Here is a 20106-nt window from a genome sequence, read left to right on the forward strand (position 1 = left end):
ATCCCCATGTTCCGCTGTCAGTATCTATTAATACGGATTATTATATCCGTGGCTGTGTTTGCCTAAACATTAATCACTGACATCCCTATCTATCACATTTGCCCATTTTAAAGTTGTTACGTTTCCTTCTTCAAAGAGAGAGCGAGGGGGTGAATCTATTCATGTCTATGAATCTATTGTTCTATTATAATCGTCGTGGGCTATGTCATAGGCTGTACATTCAACATTGAAGCAAGTGCATATTAACATACATTAGGTTCATAATTATGATTTTAAAAAAGCAAGCATCGCAGGACAAAGTGTACCGAACGCATCCTGTTCAACGGGTTTTCAGACCCCTTCGCAGAGCCATTCGTCTCAGATCATCAGGTTCACACCGGGACTGTTGAACTGACTTCTAAACATACATAAATCAAGGTTATTCTTATTCTTATTGTTATACCTGGCGTGCGGTAACATGAGCATAACAGAGCCGATATCTATAGATAGCCGATAGGCTCTGTCATGTTACCCCACGTCAGGTATAACAATAATAATAAGAATAACTGCACCTATATCGACGGTGTCTCTGATTAAGTCTATTACAGTTGTGTCCTATTCTTATTGTTATACCTGGCGTGCGGTAACATGAGCATAACAGAGCCGATATCTATAGATAGCCGATAGGCTCTGTCATGTTACCCCACGTCAGGTATAACAATAATAATAAGAATAACTGCACCTATATCGACGGTGTCTCTGATTAAGTCTATTACAGTTGTGTCCTTCGAAGTTGTTGATGACAAAACCTTTTTTTCAGTCGGGCTTATTATTCACTAAGCGACCGATGGGCGGGATAGGAATTCTATTTCCCGGGTGCCGAGTTAGATTACATCATGTGGTGTAAACCGTCACCGAGTGTCTGGCTGCGTTCGTCAATCTGCTCTGGAATCTGATCGGCACTCACGGAATACCTCTTTGTCCAATCAAATTACCTGGTCCCTTTATGACGTTGCACCCCGTGTGCGCACCGGCGCTCCCGGAGCGAGTTTAACGAACGCAGCCTCTTGTCAGAGCAAAACCCGCCCTGTTGGATGTTATTACCAAACAAGTTCTAGAAGCTACTGTTAGTCTGTTACTGCTCTGGGTCGATAAGAAGGAACCTCCCGCCCCCCTCCCCTCCCCTCCCCTCCCGGTAACCTCCCGGTTGTTCTTGCCTTATCTCTGGAAGAATGTTTCAATATTATTATGAGTTCACAAGCGGGCGCCAAGCCGCTTGTGAACTCATAATAATATTGTTGCATTCTGCAAAAGGTGACCGTGACTTTTATCCCTTTCGGTTTTAGTGGGGGGTTTTTATAGACGTTTTTACAGGATAATTTAAGATAAGATTAAACATGAAAGCAAATGTATTGTTTAGATTATCTCCTCATTCATTCCGGAATGTCTCATTTGCCCTTGGTGCCTTAAACTGACAGTTTAACTCCTAATGCCAAATTAATGTGTCTGTCTTGGTCTAACTTGACTTTCTCATTCATTGTAGGATTCCTAGATAGTTGGAAGAGTGAAGTTAAGAGAAGACTTTGGGATGGATATCTCTATTTTCTCATCTTTGAAATATAACAACTATCCACCACCATATGTGTATTGATTCATTATTGCATCATATAGACCTTCTCCCCCCCCCCCTTCCTTATCACTTTGAATTGAAGTCATAGACGACGAAAACAACAACAACAACAACAACAACAACAACAACAACAGCTCATCGACAACTCAACAGATTTGAGCCTTGAACCCTCTCCACCCATCACCCTCTCCACCCTTCTCCCTCTCCACCCTTCTCCCTCTCCACCCCTCTCCCTCTCCACCCATCTCCCTCTCCACCCATCACCCTCTCCACCCATCACCCTCTCCACCCTTCTCCCTCTCCACCCTTCTCCCTCTCCACCCTTCTCCCTCTCCACCCATCACCCTCTCTCCACCCTTCTCCCTCTCCACCCTTCTCCCTCTCCACCCATCTCCCTCTCTCCACCCATCACCCTCTCCTTCCATCTCCCTCTCTCCACCCATCTCCCTCTCCACCCATCACCCTCTCTCCACCCTTCTCCCTCTCCACCCTTCTCCCTCTCCACCCATCACCCTCTCTCCACCCTTCTCCCTCTCCACCCATCTCCCTCTCCACCCATCCCCCTCTCCACCATCATCTCCCTCTCCACCCATCTCCCTCTCCACCCCTCTCCCTCTCCACCCTTCTCCCTCTCCACCCTTCTCCCTCTCCACCCTTCTCCCTCTCCACCCATCTCCCTTTCCACCCATCTCCCCCTGTGTTGACCACCACCTCCACCCGTGAGAACAACATGCTGTACCTGAAGAAGTACTTCACGGAGGGCATGATCCAGATGGCCATCCTGCTGAGCCTGTGCGGGGTGAGGGTGGACGTGGGGATGGGGGGGCTGGAGCCCTACCTACCCACCTGGCAGCAGGTCCTGCTGGGCTCGTCCGCCGCGCTCACGCAGACCCAAGTCCACAACCTCCGCAACCGCCTGGACCCCGCCTCGGGCCACCGCCTCCACCCCAAGAGCCTGGACGACCAGGACCTGGAGGGGTACTTCGCGGCCAGACGGCTGCTGGATGGACACCCGGGTCCGGGCCCGGGGATGGGGATGGGTCTGGACCGGGCCTTGGACTGGGTCCGCTCTCTGGACCACCTCCAGGTGCCCAGGCCCGAGGTGGAGGCGTGGCTGGTCCACAGGGCCCCGGACAGCCTGGCGGAGGCCGGGGCGACCGCCATGGAGGGGGGCGGGGGTGGGGGCGGAGGAGGAGGAGGAGTAGGCGGGCTGTCGGTGGGAGACGCGGGAGGAGGTCACGTGGGCGCGGCCATGAGGTCCAGCGGCGTGGTGGAGGCGCTGGCGGCGGGGCAGGAGTCGGGGTACGGCGGGACGCTCCGAGAGAACGTTCCGGAGGCTCCTGTGGTGGTGGACCCTGGCCAGGAGGAGGAGGACGTCGATGATGTCATAAAAGAGGTAGGTCACACAGTGTGGTTGTTACTTCGGGGGGATTATTTTGTGCAGGGTGATTCTTTTGTGTGTTCATTTCGTTCAGGGATGGATGGATAGATATATTAAACATTTCGGCCTAAGCCTTGGAAGGCAATGTTATGAACGCACCTGGGGTTCCCCAAGTATCCCCCAAAGCTTTTATAGCTTCAGTTTTGTACTTAATTTATCCGTTGACTCACATGAAGTAAACTGTCCTAGCAACAGAGCGCACCCTCGTGAGAGAGAACTCCCTCTGAGTAAACACACACACACACACACACAGACACAGACACGGACACGGACATGGACACACACACACACACACACACACACACACACACACACACACACACACAGACAGACAGACACACAGGGGATTCCCGTCGGAAGTTATCTGGCTGCATTCATTGGCTGAACACACTGGTCAGTAATGTATCCATTGAGAGCAGCCAGTCGGTAAAGCTGCTAACCAGTGAGTGCAGCCAATGAATGTTCCCTTGTGAGAGAAAGTACACACACACACACACACACACACACACACACACACACACTCACACACTGGCTACATTTTCAGGCCAACTCATTGGGAAATACGATTATAGTCTTATTCTATTCTGAGGTGGAATTATTTTATTTTTAGAGGAATTGCTACATCATTTATTCAAATCTAGGCTAGGGTTCAGGCTTTCGTGGAATAGCTCAGTAATAGCATAGAGGGATATATTGCAACAGAAAATAGTAAAATTTTTATATACTGGCCTGGGAGATATATGGTTATATACTGGTCATATACTGGGAAAGGTAGGTTGACCTGTGGACGTCGGAATGTTGGAATTAGATATGGATAGTTGACTGGCCGATTCACCTGTGGACCCGATACAGCAGATGGGGATTTCGAAGTGTGTGTGTGTTTGTGTGTGTATGTGTGTTTGTGTGTGTGTGTGTGTGTGTGTGTGTCAGTCAGTGTGTGTGTCAGTGTGTGTGTGTGTGTGTGTGTGTGTGTGTGTGTGTGTGTCAGTCAGTGTGTGTGTCAGTGTGTGTGTGTGTGTGTGTGTCTGTGTGGGTGTGGGTGTGGGTGTGGGTGTGGGTGTTATATGTACCATGCTAGGTGAATAGGTGAATGTTACTTAATAACATTAGAAGAATGTTAGAATTGGAAAGTTGGGTTCTTATTTTATTTCCAAGTCCTCTATTTAGGACAGGGGACATAAGGGATGTAAACATGGTGCAGGCTGAGGCAACGCTGCCTGATGGCATTTAAAGTGTGTTTACTCATGTTCAAAACAGATCCACCCCTAGCCGCCCACCCTCCTCAAGCAAAAAAAGGGAAGAAAATGATTTTAATCGCCCATGTCATAAATCCTCAATGTTTGCTTGTCTGATATGCACAAATGACTCATCCAACATAAAGTGACAAGAACAATATTATCCAGTGCTTATTTGACATCGTCATGGAGAACAGGCGCCCGGAGACTGCACGGCAACACTTCCAGGACGCCGTGAAGACCCGAGGGAGGCTGGTGGAGGTAGAAATCTTAGGACGGATGGGAGGCTCGTGTTTGACACCGTTCCTCATTCCGTTCCCGTGCGTTACAATGAGCCCGTCCTCCGATTCCTACCTCAGCCAGCCTCCCCTGACACAGTACCTTGTGAAGACAAAGCTTCCATTAGGCCCAAGGCCCACGAGACCGTTGTGTCACAGCAGGTGCTCACTGTAGTCCAGGCCTGCGTCTTGGCAACCCAGCTGGCCATTGAGCAACAGATAGTATTGAATAACAGGCTGACTGGTGTGTGGGAGTGTGTGTGTTTGTATGTATGTGTGTGTTGCGCCGCGCGTGTGTTTGCGTATGTGTGTGTGTGTTTGTGTATGCGTGCGTGTGTGTGTGTGTGTTTGCGTGTGCGTGTGTGCGTGTGTGTGTGTGTGTGTGTGTGTGCGTGTGTGTGCGCGTACCGGACGTTTGGCTGGATTTCCCCTTCTTACATAACATCTGAGAACTACTTGTTGATCTGTCCTACTGACTAGAGTGTAAGGATGGGGTGGTACAGGGAGTCTTGGCGGTGGAGGGGGTCAGGGGATAGGTGGGGGGTCAGAATGTGATGACTGGGAATGTGTCCCACTTTAGCTGCAGCCTGTTGATTCGCCCCCCCCATCCCAAGCCTGATGGACAGTGTACACACCTAGCATACTAGGGGATCGCGTTTCATCCACAGTCATCTGGAGCATAAACACGTAACACGAAACATAGTTCACGGAAGCATCAAGCGATGCTTTTCTCAGGTTTAGCTAGAAGGTTTATTGTGTAGTCAAATAAATCCAGTAGGATAGTGTTATTACAGTGTTGGCCTGCTCGATTTAATCTTTAGGGGTCAGTGTTAGGTTAGGGGTTAGGGGTTAGAGGTTAGGAGTTAGAGGTTAGGGATAGGGGTTAGGGGTTGGGGTTAAGGGTAAATGGTTTAGAGTTAGGGGTTAGGGTTAGGGGTTAGAGGTTAGGGATAGGGGTTAGGGGTTGGGGTTAAGGGTAAATGGTTTAGAGTTAGGGGTTAGAGGTTAGGAGTTAGAGGTTAGGGATAGGGGTTAGGGGTTGGGGTTAAGGGTAAATGGTTTAGAGTTAGGGGTTAGGGTTAGGGGTTAGAGGTTAGAGGTTAGGGGTTAGGGGTTGGGGTTAAGGGTAAATGGTTAAGAGTTAGGGGTTAGGGTTAGGGGTTAGAGGTTAGAGGTTAGGGGTTAGGGGTTGGGGTTAAGGGTAAATGGTTAAGAGTTAGGGGTTAGGGTTAGGGGTTAGAGGTTAGAGGTTAGGGGTTAGGGGTTGGGGTTAGGGGTGAGGGTTGAGGGCTGAGAGTTAGAGGTTAGGGGCTGGGGTTAGGGGTTAAGAGTTAGAGGTTAGGGTTAGGGGTTAAGAGTTAGAGGTTAGGGTTAGGGTTAGAGGTTAGGGGCTGGGGTTAGGCTTCGGGGTTAGGTTAGAGGTTAGGTTTAGGGGTTTCGGGTTATGGGTTATGGTTAGGGGGCTACTGGTTAAGAGTTAGGGGTTAGGGTTTAGGGGTTTCAGGTTATGGTTAGGGGTTAATGGTTAAGAGTTAGGGGTTAGGGTTTAGGGGTTTCAGGTTATGGTTAGGGGCTACTGGTTAAGAGTTAGGGGTAAGGGTTTAGGGGTTTCAGGTTATGGTTAGGGGTTAATGGTTAAGAGTTAGGGGTTAGGGGTTAGGGGTTTCAGGTTATGGTTGGGGGTTAATGGTTAAGAGTTAGGGGTTAGGGGTTAGGGGTTTCAGGTTATGGTTAGGGGTTAATGGTTAAGAGTTAGGGGTTAGGGGTTAGGGGTTTCAGGTTATGGTTAGGGGTTAATGGTTAAGAGTTAGGGGTTAGGGGTTAGCAGGGCTGCTGCAGAGACAGCTGTTTGAGGGGGTTTACTGTTTGTTTACACAACCTTTGAGTGTCTCCTTCAGTAGGGAAATCCCCAAAACCTCCCTAATCACTTTCACTTAGGTACACCATGTGCTGTTATGCCTGCAGGGGTTCATGGTGTGTGTGTGTGTGTGTGTGTGTGTGTGGGTGTGGGTGTGTGTGTGTCTGTCTGTCTGCCTGACATGGCATCCTGGCCTGCAGGGGACTCTCCAGAGGGGAGAGAGACAGACACAGAGAGGGTTTTTGACCCTGTGTGTGTGTGTGTGTGTGTGTGTGTGTGTGTGTGTGTGTGTGTGTGTGTGTGTGGTTGCCTGGGCGCGTGCATGCGTGTGTGTATGAGGACAGGGGGAAGTTTATGACCCTGTGTGTGTGTGTGTGTGTGTGTGTGTTTATGTGAGGACAAAATTAGGTGTTTGAACCTGTTGACGTTAGTCTGCTTGACCCTGCTGTGTGTCCGTGGTCTGTGTGTCAGAGTGATCAGAGTGACGTGCCCTGGCTGTTGTTGTTTCAGACCTGGTGACAACCAGACGTGTTGACCGCATTCCTCTCCCTTCCCGGCCAGCCTGCCTGACCCAGACCCAGCGTAGATATACATCTCATAGAACGGGTCTTCCAGTGGCCTGGGGTGGTCCAGTGGTCTAGCACCGCGGTCTACAGTGCACACTGCACACATAATATGCCCATGTCGGCACGGGTTCGAATCCGGCCCACGCTCTGCTGACAGGCCTTCTTCTCCTTACTTTCCTGTCTATCTTGACTAACTCTGTCCAAAAAAAAAAAATTTGAACTGCAAGAACTGCCCCACTCTGAAAAACTCATCACACCATGACTGTCTGGCGGGTACACCTGATCACCTGTGGTCGGGCTGCACGATATCTGATTCCGCTTCGATCATTTTGCTAGATATTGCGATATGACTTGCGACTTGCGATCAAACGCTTGGGTGTAAACAAGCGTCAAAGTCAAGAACTGTGACTGAGTATGATGACCAGGTCTACGTACGCACGGAAATGGACCTCAAGTTAGTGCATCTCAAAGGCATTTTAGTTTTATTGAGTGAGGGGGGGTCAAAGAAATGCAAATATTGCAACCTCTGGCGATATGAATATTGCACATGTTCATATTGAGATATTGACACTTTTTTATGATACGATTATGTTGTGAAGCCCTGATATATATATACATAAACCTTGTATATCTGTCATGGCTGCGTGTGTGTGTAGAGCACTGAGAGAAGTACAGCAATACAAGATGGCACAACAGACAATATACATGTTGTGATTTAACATCCTAATGTTAGTGTGTTGTTTATAATACACCAGTACCACACTGTTGACCCCTGTGCATTCTGTCAGGTCTATTTCTATGATGCTGATGCTCACCGGCATTGTTTTCCAGACCAGCCAATCAGCTGGCAGCCACAGCCAGGGGCAGAGAGCAGTTAGTTGGCCTGTTCTGTGTGAACTATGTGTGTGTGTGTGTGTGTGTGTGTGTGTGTGTGTGTCTGTCTCTGTGTGTGTGTCTGTGTGTCTGTGTGTCTGTGTGTGTGTGTGTGTGTGTGTGTGTGTGTGTGTGTGTGTCTGTGTGTCTGTCTGTGTGTGTGTGTGTGTGTGTGTGTGTGTCTGTCTGTCTGTCTGTCTGTGTCTGTGTCTGTGTCTGTGTGTGCCATACAGCTGAGGTTACAGCAGAGCAGAGAGCTGGACAGTCACACTGACATGGCCGCCTGTCACAGCATCACTGCCTGGACACTCTGACCAGTAACTGCTACATAAGTGTTTAGCTATAACTAGGGTTAAGGTGTGTGTGTGTGTGTGTGTGCGTGTGTGCGCCTACCTGCCTGACGGCGTGTGTGCACGTGTGTGTGTGTTTGCTGACTCCGGCCACCAAGTATGCAGTCTGGACATGACCTTGCGTACAGGACCAGACTAGACAGCAGCCACAGGGCTATAAATAGCCCAGAGGGGCGTGTCTTGTTGGCCTGGTTACGGAGTGCAATAACGTACATGACTCATCATGGAGCCCAACCCAACCGGCATGGAAATAGATAGATTTAGAGCCCTGTCGACCAATGGGCTGTTCCAGAACATATTCTGTTTCCTGTCCAAACAAGGACGTGGCGACGAGGTCAACAGGAAGTTGGCGTTTTTGACCCTGGCGTCTGACCGAACGGGTCGTTTAAGACAAGTGAACAAACTCGAAAAATACGAGATCTCTGAGTGCGGAAAAAATCGATTTGAACTGGAACTTCTCTAACTGGTAACGACAAGCGGGAAAAAACCCTGACGTCATGGCAACAAGAAACTAACCGCGAGCGCTGCATGGTTTTCGGAAGCTTGCGCTCAGTCGGGCGGGACTCTCAGGTCGGGCGGGACTCTCAGGTTGTTCGATACACCCCGCCGTTTGTTTCTGTGTTTGAGGAGTTTTAGGGAGAGTTGCAAAATGTAAAGTTAAAGGAGTTCTCCTGTTAATGGGATACAGTAGGGGGGGGTGGGGTACAGTAGGGGGGTCCCAGAAGCCAGGACCAAGAGATATGGAGAGACAGCTTTCAGTATGCTCCCAGACTATGGAACACTCTAACCTGAGAGCCTGAGATTGTCCAAAACTCTGGAAACATTTAAGCAAGACCTCAAAATCTCGCCTTTGAAATGTCCATCTTAGTTGTCGCTTTATCTTCTTTGCTCTTTGTGTAGCGCATTGGGGTCACATTTTGTGAGAAATGCGCTATACAAATAAAATGTTATTTGATTTTGATTTGATACAGTAGGGGCAGGGGGTAGGGGGGTACAGTAGGGGCGGTAGGGGGGTACAGTAGGGGGGTACAGTAGCCCTGCTATTACTGACCTTCATCCAGACACACTCATCAGGGAGGCCAGTCACCGCACCAGCAGCTGGCCTGGATGTGTGAAACCCCCCGCCCTCCGTCCTACCCCAGTGTGGCATGCCTCTCATCAGCTGTAGGGTGTTATGGTAGCCCCCCCCCTTCTCCTCTTCCACCTCCTCCTCCTCCTCCTCCTTCTCCTCTTCCTCCTCTCTCCTACAGTTGTTGCGATCGGGGCTTGGCTGACCATGTCTGAGGGGCTGAGGTGTCTGTTACTGTGGAATCACACACACACGGGACACACACGGGACACACACACACACCCACACACACACACACACGGACGTCGGGACACACACACACACACACACATACATACCCACCTCCTACCCTTGGCCTGATCTTGGCCTCTATGAACCAAATAGCTGAGTGCTTATGTAGCTGTCACACACACCTTAACCCTAGTTATAGCTGAGTGCTTATGTAGCTGTCACACACACACACACACACACACACCTTAACCCTAGTTATAGCTGAGTGCTTATGTAGCTGTCACACACACACACACACACACACACACACCTTAACCCTACTTATAGCTAAACGCTTATGTAGCAGTTACTGGTCAGTGTGTCCAGGCAGTGATGCTGTGACAGGCGGCCATGTCAGTGTGACTGTCCAGCTCTCTGCTCTGCTGTAACCTCAGCTGTATGGCCGGGACACATGACCTCTCACACACCAATACACACACACACACACACACACACACACACACACACACACACACACACACACACACACACACAGACACACACACACACACACACACACACACACACAGACAGACAGACACACACACACTTTCAAGCACCAACAGGACCTATCTTATAGGCATTCTGGCACCAACAGACATATTTCATGTCAGACTGAGTTAGCACTGCTGTGGGTGACCTGGGGACTGTGACACTGGCCTTGTTTTGTAACCTGAGGAAGAGGAGGAGGCGTACTGGCACACTGCATCGTACTGGCACATATTCACTTTCGCAATGCTTGTTTACAGGACTTCAGACACACACACACACACACACAGTCACAGACACCCCTGCACACTGCCCAAACCTGTCTGAAGCCTCACACACCCCCTCTCTGACCTCCTCTTCCCGTGTTTGTTGACAACAACAACAACATCATCTCCAAATTCCTCGAAGTCAAAGTCAGATACACAACTCACACTGAACAGGCCTGGAGTCAGATACATGACTCTGCACTGAACAGGCCTGGAGTCGTTCACGGTCGCAGCCCCGAGAGAGGCTGAGGAAAAGCAGTTGGCCTCGGCACGCACGTACATAAGGACGTAGAGCTACACAGACCATATGGAAAGGTCAGAGGTCATTGCGATCTGGTTAAGGGGGGGGGGGGTCCATAAGCTCAGGTGCTCAACAGCTCTGTCCAGGAAGTCCCTGTCACTCTGAGTCGGTTTAAGCTTCTCCATATAGTCCTCCTCATCCGTCCTGTCTGGGCTACAGTAAAGCTTCGCATCTGAACCTGGTTCAGTGTCTAGACTGGGGGGGATCGCTGGGTTTTAAACGGTCACCTTCAGTAACTGGTTTAAGCGCAGTGCTGTCGGGGGGGGGGGGGGGGGGAGTGAAGGGTCATGTTGAAGTGACGGTGGTCGAGCCTAGAGACAGAGACCGCTGTGGGGGTCGTCGGGTTGCTGTCTAAGCCCCCCAGAACGGACAGGGGAAGGGTGGGTGTCTATTCTTGGCTGTCTGTTAGTAGAGCATGTGTCTGTTAAGCATGTGGGACTGGCGTGGAAGGTTCCAGAAACAATAATAGATGGACAGACAGCCAGGGGGAGGGCTGGCGGAGGTAGAAATCGGAGGACGGGCTCATTGTAATTAGGGGTGGGCATCGACGATCGATAATTGATCGATAAGGATCTTGGTCGATCACAAAATAAAACATTTGGTCGATCACAAAAATTTTGTTTTTTTGTTTTTTGTGATCGACCAAATGTTTTATTTTGTGATCGACCAAGATCCTTATCGATCAATTATCGATCGTCGATGCCCACCCCAATGTGTGGAATGGAATGAGGAATGGTGTGGTCAACACCACATGTGTTTGGTAGCATTCCTCATCCCGCTCTGTGCTTCTTTACGATGAGTCTGTCCTCTGATTTCTGCTTCTACCAGCCTCCCCTGACAGACAGACAGACAGACAGGCGGGTGTGATCTCCTTTCCCTTCCCCAGACATAGGTCTTTTAGACCCCCTACAGTGTTACAGAAACACTCTCGAACACTTTATGCGAGCAGCGCAGAACAATGCAAACAAACAAAAAAACTGCATGAAAAATGCTTTCGGTTGGTAACGAGACTATGGCGGGACAAATTAGACTATGGCGGCCCACCACATTCTCGTCGACATATAGGAGACACTGCACTAATAAGAGTCTGAACGACTAGGCAAGGCAAGGCAAGGTAAGTTCATTTGTATAGCACATTTCATACAACAGGGGCAATTCACAAAGTGCTTTACATACAGCATTAAAAAGATACATCAAGAGGAGAAAAGTGAACAGATTAAAGGTCTGCTAGACTTTACTCACCTACGAAGCTAAAGCCTAAAGGCACAACCCCTCACACCCTCTCTAACGTGTCCTTTCCCCTCTGTGTCTCTCCAGGAAGTGGACTCGACAGAGACGCTGTGGCAGGACCGCTCTCATCTCCCAGACCACCAGACCCCGCCGCGCTTCCTCCTGGGCGAGGAAGAAGAGGAGGAAGAGGAGGAGGAGGAGGATGAAGAGCTGGCGGGGGTCCGCTGGAGGGACAGCTGGAGGGACGAGGGTCGTTCCTATGACGACGCCAACAGAGAGCTGGCGCAGGACTTGTCTGAACAGGTGAGACTAACAGGGTGTCCAGATGGGTCTCTTACCTGTCCACGGTGTTGTCCTCAAGGCCACCTCTGGATCAACTGTTTGTAGTGGCACACACACAAAGCTACCAATGCTTATAGGCACCAGCACTACAATGAGCCAGTCCTCCGTTTTCTACCTCCACCAGCCTTCCCTGATAAGACACCTTTCCCAGTACTCTCACTTCAAAAGGTCAAAGGTCAACAACTCATCAGTGGTGTAGTAAACATCCAACATACATGGTAGTTATGCTAGGACCGGCCTACAGGCCTGGACAGGAGTTGTCTTGTCTAAACATTGGAGAGTCGCATTGGAGAGTGTGTTTGTGTGTGTGTGTGTCAGGGTTTCCGTTAGAAAAAATTGGCGCCGGTCATCGTGTCCGGGAAGATTTCAATTTACCGGACAAACGTGAGATATTCCGGTCATCATATTAAAATATAATATAGCTGTTTGTCGCGGTGATTACTGTTGTGTAGCCTATATATGCCGTTTAATGTCTATTTCTCATCCGATACGATTAGATGCGAGCTATATAATAAATATAATAATATATAGGCTTTCATGATTCGCATGCACGCTATGCCATTATGTCCAGCGCTGAACGCGCGCCACACTGGGAACTGAACAGACTGCATCGATCAATGAACGGACTCCACATTACGTTAACTGAAGTGTGTTAAATAGTTTCACGACAGTAATGTAAGTTTTCTATATTCTCTTTCCAGTTTTACCCTTTTTATCAATAAAACAACGTCATTTCTATAACCACGTCTCGCTGATTGGGAAGGCATTAAGTCTAGCTGCCTGTCAAATCATGTGTATGAGAGACCTGAGACCACTGCTAATCTGCTGACACAGTCCACCCTCACAGCAACCTCACAGCAACCTCATAGCAACCTCATAGCGACTGACCCATTATCACAGGAGATGGGATAACATGATCTATAGAGGAGGAGGAGGATGCCAACCCACATGTCTCTACTGTCCACTGCACACACACATACATGTGAAGCGTCTCAGCATTAGCTCTGATGTTTGGCCTGTCTTGGGAGAACAGGGGGTTCAGACAGACAGACAGGCAGGCAGGCAGAACAGGGAGACAGACAGACAGGCAAGCAGAACAGGGAGACAGACAGACAGACAGGAACCGAACCCTAAGAATTTTACTCTCTTACACTTGTGTAATGTGACGTAACAATAAAACTTGAAACTTAAAACTTGAAAACAGACATACAGACAGACATACATACATACATACAGACAGACAGACAGATAGACAGATGGAGACAGACTAGAACTCGTTCTGCCCAGCGACAGGTGTCTGATGCCTGGGAGATGCCTGGACAGACAGGGGGCAGTGGAGGAGGAACGAGGAACGCTGTCAAACACGTCCTCCGATGTCTACCTCCACCTGCCTCCAACTGACACAGAGAGATTGAGAGATAGTGGAAGGAAATAGAAGAGAGACGCTTGAGATAGTGAGAATGATATGAGAAGCCAAGCTGGCTCCAAATGCAAACATGTTGCTGTTTCAGTCTCCTGCCATAACTTGCTGCTTTATGAAAGCCGAACGTTTTCTCTTTCTAGCGTTCTCTTTCAACCTGTTCGACCCAGAATGCAGTAGTATAGTGGTGTAGAAGTGGAACTCTTAGGCCCTGTACACACTACTCCGTTTTTTTTTAAACCGGGCGTTTTTCTACCCGGTTTTGCCTTCCATCCACACGCACCCGGCGTTCGCGGTTACTGAAACCGTGCTTTCTTGAGAACTCCGGCCAGGGTGAACTTTTGTAGAAACTCCGGTTTCAGCGGAGAGGTGTATACGGGAAAACCGGGGTTTTCGGCTTGAACGTCAATTGTGCGACATCTATGACGTCAGAATATATGCGCCATTAGGCATTAGGCTACTTGTAAACAAAGACCATTTAAATCCTCCATTTTAAACCTCCATTGGCTAAAATCTGTACTTTTGCCTCTACAAGTGTTAACATGTCATTTTATGAAGTTTTAATATGTTTTCAGGCGAGAAAGTAACCATATATATTCCCAAAATGTGTCCAGTTTATCAAAATAACCCGTTTATATATCTGATCTGACGTTTCTTTCCGTCTTCTGTTAACTAGCTATATTACGTCTGCGTTCGTAAATTCGCCCTGGAAATCTGATCAGCACTCATGGAATGCCTCTTGTCCAATCAAATTACAGGACGGGACGTTGAACCCAGTGTGCGCTCCGGCGCTCCCAGAGTGGATTTACGAACGCACCCTGCATTGCTTGCATACCTTTACTGACAGAAACATCGTAATATAATTACAACAAGTTGTAAACTGATTTGGGGGCCCAATATCATTTTCTAACTTGTGATGACGACTACAGTTTTTAATGTACACAGACATAATGGGCGGGTTTCACAGACAAGGCTTAAGCCTAGTCCTGGACAAAACCACACTTTCCATGAAAATCTCCATTGAATATGCTTTTTAGTCTAGGATTAGGCTTAAGCCTTGTCTGTGAAACCGGCCTAATATGTTTCAAAATGTTTAGGAAGTTTGAATAATAATAATAATAATAGGACCGGAAATGGTAGCTGTTTTCCAGACTTCTGATTCGCCAAGGGGCGCAGCCAGACGCTATTGGTTATTTTTGGCGCGGTTTAAACAATGTTCGCGGTTTTGTGTGGATGGTGTTTTTTTATAACTGTGATTGTGTGGACGCGATTCTTTTTTTAGGGAAAACCCCGGTTACAAAAAAAACGGTGTAGTGTGGACAAGGCCTTATACTGACATGTTGTTGTGTGTCTCTGTGGACAGTTTGCCAGCCTGGAGGCCCAGACATCCATGTCCCTGCAGGAGTGTCTGCGTCTGCTGGAGGACACCTTCCCCTTTGGACAGGAAGCCCAGGTACTGAGTCCATTCTATTCTAATGTATTCTATTCTATTCTAATGTATTGTATTCTATTGTAATGTATTGTATTCTATTGTAATGTATTCTATTCTATTCTAATGTATTCTATTCTATTGTTCTGATCTATTCTATTCTATTCTATTCTAATTCATTCTATTTTATTCTATTCTATTTGATTCTATTCTGTTTGAATTCATTCGGTTTTGTATAATTTATTCTATTCTATTCTAATTTGTTCTATTTTATAGTTGTTGGTACTGCTACTATTTTATTCTATTCTGGTCTAGTCTCTATTTTCTCTTCGACTAGACAGTTGACAGTTAGTTAGTTAGTTAGTTAGTTAGTTACAGAGTTGTTGTGGCCAGCTGACAGTTAGTGAGTTAGTTAGTGAGTTAGTTAGTGAGTTAGTTAGTGAGTTAGATGGTTGTTGTGGTCAGCTGACGGTGTGATGTGTGTGTTCTCAGCTGTCTGACCCGGATGGTCTAGATCTGAGAGGGAGCGGCGTTGAGGACCGCGAGCCCCGCCTCTCACCCCTGCTGTCCAATCAGGACCCTTCTCTGGACCTGGAGCAGCAGTGGCAGGACCTGCTGGCTATCATGGAACCTGAGGTACGTCCCCTCTCCTCCCCTCTCCTCCCTTTTCCTCCCCTCCCTCTCCTTCTCTCTCCTCCCTTCTCCTGTCCCCACCTCCCTTCTCCTCTCCCCCCCTCTTCTCTCCTCCCGTCTTCTCTCCTCCCCTCTCCTCATCTCTCTTCTCCTCCCCTCCCCTCTCCTCCCTTTTCCTCTCCACCCCTCCCCTCCCCTCGTCTCTCTTCTCCTCCCCTCCCCTCATCTCTCCTCTCCACCCCGCCCCTCGTCTCTCTTCTCCTCCCCCTCGTCTCTCCTCTCCACCTCCTCTCTCCTTACCTCTCCTCTCAGTTACAGTTGCAGTACATTAGAAAGGCCAAAGTTCTTTTCACATTAGCACTCTCCTCCTTCTCTGTGCAGCCTTCACTTCATTAGGAACAAGTTCACTCTAACCTCTAACCTCTAGCCTCGTGTGCCTCGATCTCTTCCAGGACATGGACGTGGACTCTCCAGAGGGAACCCTCCAGAGTTCCACCTCGCTAGGCCACAATGCTAATGCTAACCCAGGTCACCTGGATGGGAGCCTGCACCAGGCTACCCTCATGCCCAGCGACAGGCTTGACTACCCCCTCAGCCCTGTCCCCCTCCTGGGGGACCTGGAGCCCCCCTACCCGCACCAGGCTAACCTGAGGCCCAGTGACTGCCTGGACTACCCCTGTCTGACCCCTGTCCTGGGGGGCCCTGAGCTCTTAGAGCCCTCCTCCATGCACCAGGCTACCCTCATGCCCAGCGACAGCCTGGACTACCCCCTCAGCCCTGCCCCCCTCCTGGGGGCCCTGGAGCCCCCCTACCCGCAGCAGGCTAACCGGAGGCCCACTGATGGCCTGCACTACCCCTGTCTGACGCCTGTCAGCCCTGTCTCTGTCCTGGGGGACCCTGAGCTCCTGGACCCCTCCTCCATGCACCAGGCTACCCTCATGCCCAGCGACAGCCTGGACTACCCCCTCAGCCCTGTCCTGGGGGGCCCTGAGATCCAGGAGCCCCCCCACCTCCACCAGCCGGCCCCGCTCACGCACTCCCCGTGCCCTCCGGACATGAGCTTCCATACACATGGTATGTTTGATGTTTGTTCTCTGGGGGACTGAGGCGCGGGGGGGGGGCGGGGTTAGAGAGAGATCTTAGGACAATTTCTTTAGTAACAAATAAACGAATTAAGTGCTATTATTCTTGTTTCTTTTCTCGAATGTTGATCTTCCCCTGTCCTTCTGTTCTATTCTAATTCACAGCCACCTCAGCTGGCAACAATGGCGACATGGCGTCTGTTCAGTCAACTGTCTTCCCGGAGGAACCTGCCTTACCCAGCGGCCTGGCCTCCCTCCTGGACCACGCCATGTTGGGTGAGATCAGCCTGCTGAGCCTGGCGTTGGAGGAGGGTTTCAGCCCCGCCCAGACCTCCAGGTTGGAAGAGGAGCTGGACTCCGACTCTGGCCTCTCCCTGGACTTCAGCCACAGTCCTGCCTCCCCCACCGGCTCTGAGGCCTCCTACTCCTCTTCCTCCTCCTCCTCTTCTTCCTCCTCTTCCTCTGACTCTGGTTCCAGCCTGTTCTCTGAGGAGGAGGAGGAGGAGGAGGAGGAGGCGGCGGCTGTAGGGGGGTACAGCTTGGACATGGAGGTAGTGGTGAAGGAGGAGGAGGAGGAGGGGGCGGTGGGGGGCGGTTACCCCACCGAGGTCAGCAAGATGTGTTCCATGAGCTACCAGGAGCCTCAACGCTTCAACCACCTCCCATGGCTGGAGCAAATCAACCACGACCACACCTACAACCATCCCTGGTCCACCCCCGACCCCACCCCCGGCCCCACCTCCACCTCCACCTCGTCCCACAAGGGGAAAGCCCCCAAGTCCCACGGTTCGTCACGCTTCAGCAAACCCTACGACGACGAGGAAAGCAAGCTGATGTGGGGTCGCGACGAACGGCGCGCGCGCGCCATGAAGATCCCCCTCTCCAACGAGGTCATCGTCAACCTCCCCGTGGACGACTTCAACCAGCTGCTGACCAAACACCACCTCTCCGACGCCCAGCTCAACCTGGTGCGGGACATCCGCCGGCGCGGCAAGAACAAGATGGCCGCCCAGAACTGCCGGCGCCGGAAGCTGGACGTCCTGCTGGGGCTGGAGGACGGCGTGGAAGGGCTGAGGCGTCGCCGGGCGCGGCTGCTCAAGGAGAAGGTGGAGACTCTGCGCTCGGTCCGAGAGATGAAGCAGAGGCTCAGCGGGCTGTACCAGGAAGTGTTTTCCCGCCTGCGGGACGAGGAAGGAAGGCCGTTGGCCGAGAGCGACTACACGCTTCAGTACGGCAGCGACGGGGAGGTGGTGCTGGCGTCACGCCACGACGGGGCAGCTAGCGGACCGCACAGCCGCAGGCCCGGCAAGAAACAGAGGGATAAAAAGAAGTGAAAAGACGCGATCGTAGGGATGTTGATCGATCAGTTGGATTAATTAACCAGTGACTTGATTGATCAGATTAATGGTTTGACAGTTCAATAACTTCTCTTCTGAAGGGGACTGGAGGTGAACATGGTAATGATACAACTGCTCTTCCTGAAGTATCTCCTTCACGTTCTCAGATCTCAGGGTCTTCAACGTCAAAGACTAGAGACACTAATCAGGCCGTACAAGAGATGTGTGTTTGTGATGTGTTGGAAAAAGGGACTGAAATTACTGTCAGAAGCCCACTTTTCACAGTAATTTACTGGTACTGTTATCTGTGTAAACTGACCTGGGGGTTAGGGCATACCGTTAAATCTTTTACCTGTGGCAGACCAAGAGTGAAATGCAGGTATGCTCATTTGTGGTTGCAATGGAATTCCACCCTTCCAATTGTACCTGCATTGCACTGATGTGTGTGAACAGGGTGACCCAGGTAAATCAGAGCCTGGGTAAGCAGGGGTCGGACAGGAAATACTGGGAAATTATTTCAGGCATTTGACCGTTATCTCTGTGGGAACAGGGCTAGAGAGAAGGCTGAGAAGAGAGAGAGAGAGAGAGAGAGAGAGAGAGAGAGAGAGAGAGATGTTGACTCCTGAACTAAGGTCAGGTGGCCACGGTCAGGTGACCAGTAGGGAGGCTTAGATGTTGGTTGTTAGCTAAAAGAGGCCTGCGAGATCTAGCCCTTTGAGCAGAGCTGGCACATTGCAGTATTCTGATATGAACTCCTGGATTTGTTCAAAACTCGGCTCGTCTGTGCCATCAAAGACTGTGTTAGTCAGCTAAGCTAAAGGCTCAGCAACACACAGGTAGGCCTACACTAAGGTTGTCCGGAAGTGGAGGTGTTGCCTAGTGCCTTCAGCAAAGCCTTAGTTCTCCACACTGCTGTCTGTAGGCCTCAGGATGTAGCCTATGTGACGGCAGCCGATCAAATGTTCAGACTTTTATTCTGAAAAATGTAAACAAATTTCAGCGTTGTTGAAAATCAATGACACACTCGCTAGTCAAGCCAAAACATTGCAATGCAATGTATTCGGTGAGTAATCCCCACTATTGTACACTAACTAGGTAGTTAGTAGTTAGCGATTTCACCAGCTTCTGTCACATATGACTACTGGACATGACGACAATACGTTATACAGCGTATACAATGACGATCAGGTAATAGCCAGGTGAAACTGCCTGGGTTACATATGTATTATCAGGCAATGTTACAGGGGGTAGTTCTAACTCCCTACGTAAATCTGGCATTCATGTCAACGGGAAATGTGCTTGATGATTTCATTTACATGCACCGATCGAGTTAGGATTCCATCCAAAATGAATATCGTGTAATAGAACAGGTGCATCATCAATAACTTCTGAGTTACTATGTGGACTCATTTGTATGTTATGTGTTAATGTATTGAAAGCCTTATTATAACTTCATAACAGACACATGATGCAAAGAAGAGATACACTGGGCTTTATGTTTAATTCAAGTTTGATTTGTTGTTTTTTTTGTATTATTTTATGAGGTGTTCTAATGTTTTTGAATACTTGCGTTTACCTTTTGGATAAATAAAACGCTTATTTTCCATGTGTTTGCCTTTGAGAGTCCCAGTCGTGGTGTATGTGACTTGTACATGGTGTATTCTACAACGTGTAAGCATTAAGCAAGGCTGAGGGAAAGTCTTAACTGATGACATCGAGCTCAGAGTCAGTTGATAGATCAATAAAAGTGATTAGGTTGTGAGTCAATGTAAATCAGGCGCTTCTTGCGTGTGTGTGTGTGTGTGTGAGCCTGTTCTAGCCACCTTAGAATAGAGAAAAATCCTCTACCTCATAACGGTAAGCATACTAAAAACCGTGAGTACAGACAACTCCAACACTTCCATACGACAAAATAAATGACACAATTCGACCATATGTAAAAATAAAAAAAAGATTTATTGTCCAAAAACATCAAACAATTAAAAGTAACCCCTGGAAAACCGTGACGCCATAAACCGAGAGACATGA

General features: G+C 49.4%; 1 protein-coding gene across 1 annotated transcript; it reads left to right on the top strand.

The window, feature by feature from the left end:
* Positions 1-2339: 2339 nt before the first annotated feature.
* On the top strand, positions 2340-19677 carry LOC308150759 (endoplasmic reticulum membrane sensor NFE2L1-like; the record flags this gene model as incomplete). The annotated part of the gene is made up of 6 exons (XM_080523556.1): positions 2340-3005; positions 11923-12138; positions 14961-15050; positions 15519-15662; positions 16112-16733; positions 16907-19677. The coding sequence occupies 6 exons, from the start codon at positions 2340-2342 to the stop codon at positions 18073-18075; spliced, it is 2907 nt and encodes a 968-aa protein (XP_080379682.1). The 3' UTR covers positions 18076-19677.
* Positions 19678-20106: the final 429 nt, after the last annotated feature.

The sequence above is a fragment of the Nansenia antarctica genome (assembly GCF_963989245.1).
Source record: "Nansenia antarctica genome assembly, chromosome: 2".
In the NCBI taxonomy this organism is placed as follows: Eukaryota; Metazoa; Chordata; class Actinopteri; order Argentiniformes; family Microstomatidae; genus Nansenia; species Nansenia antarctica.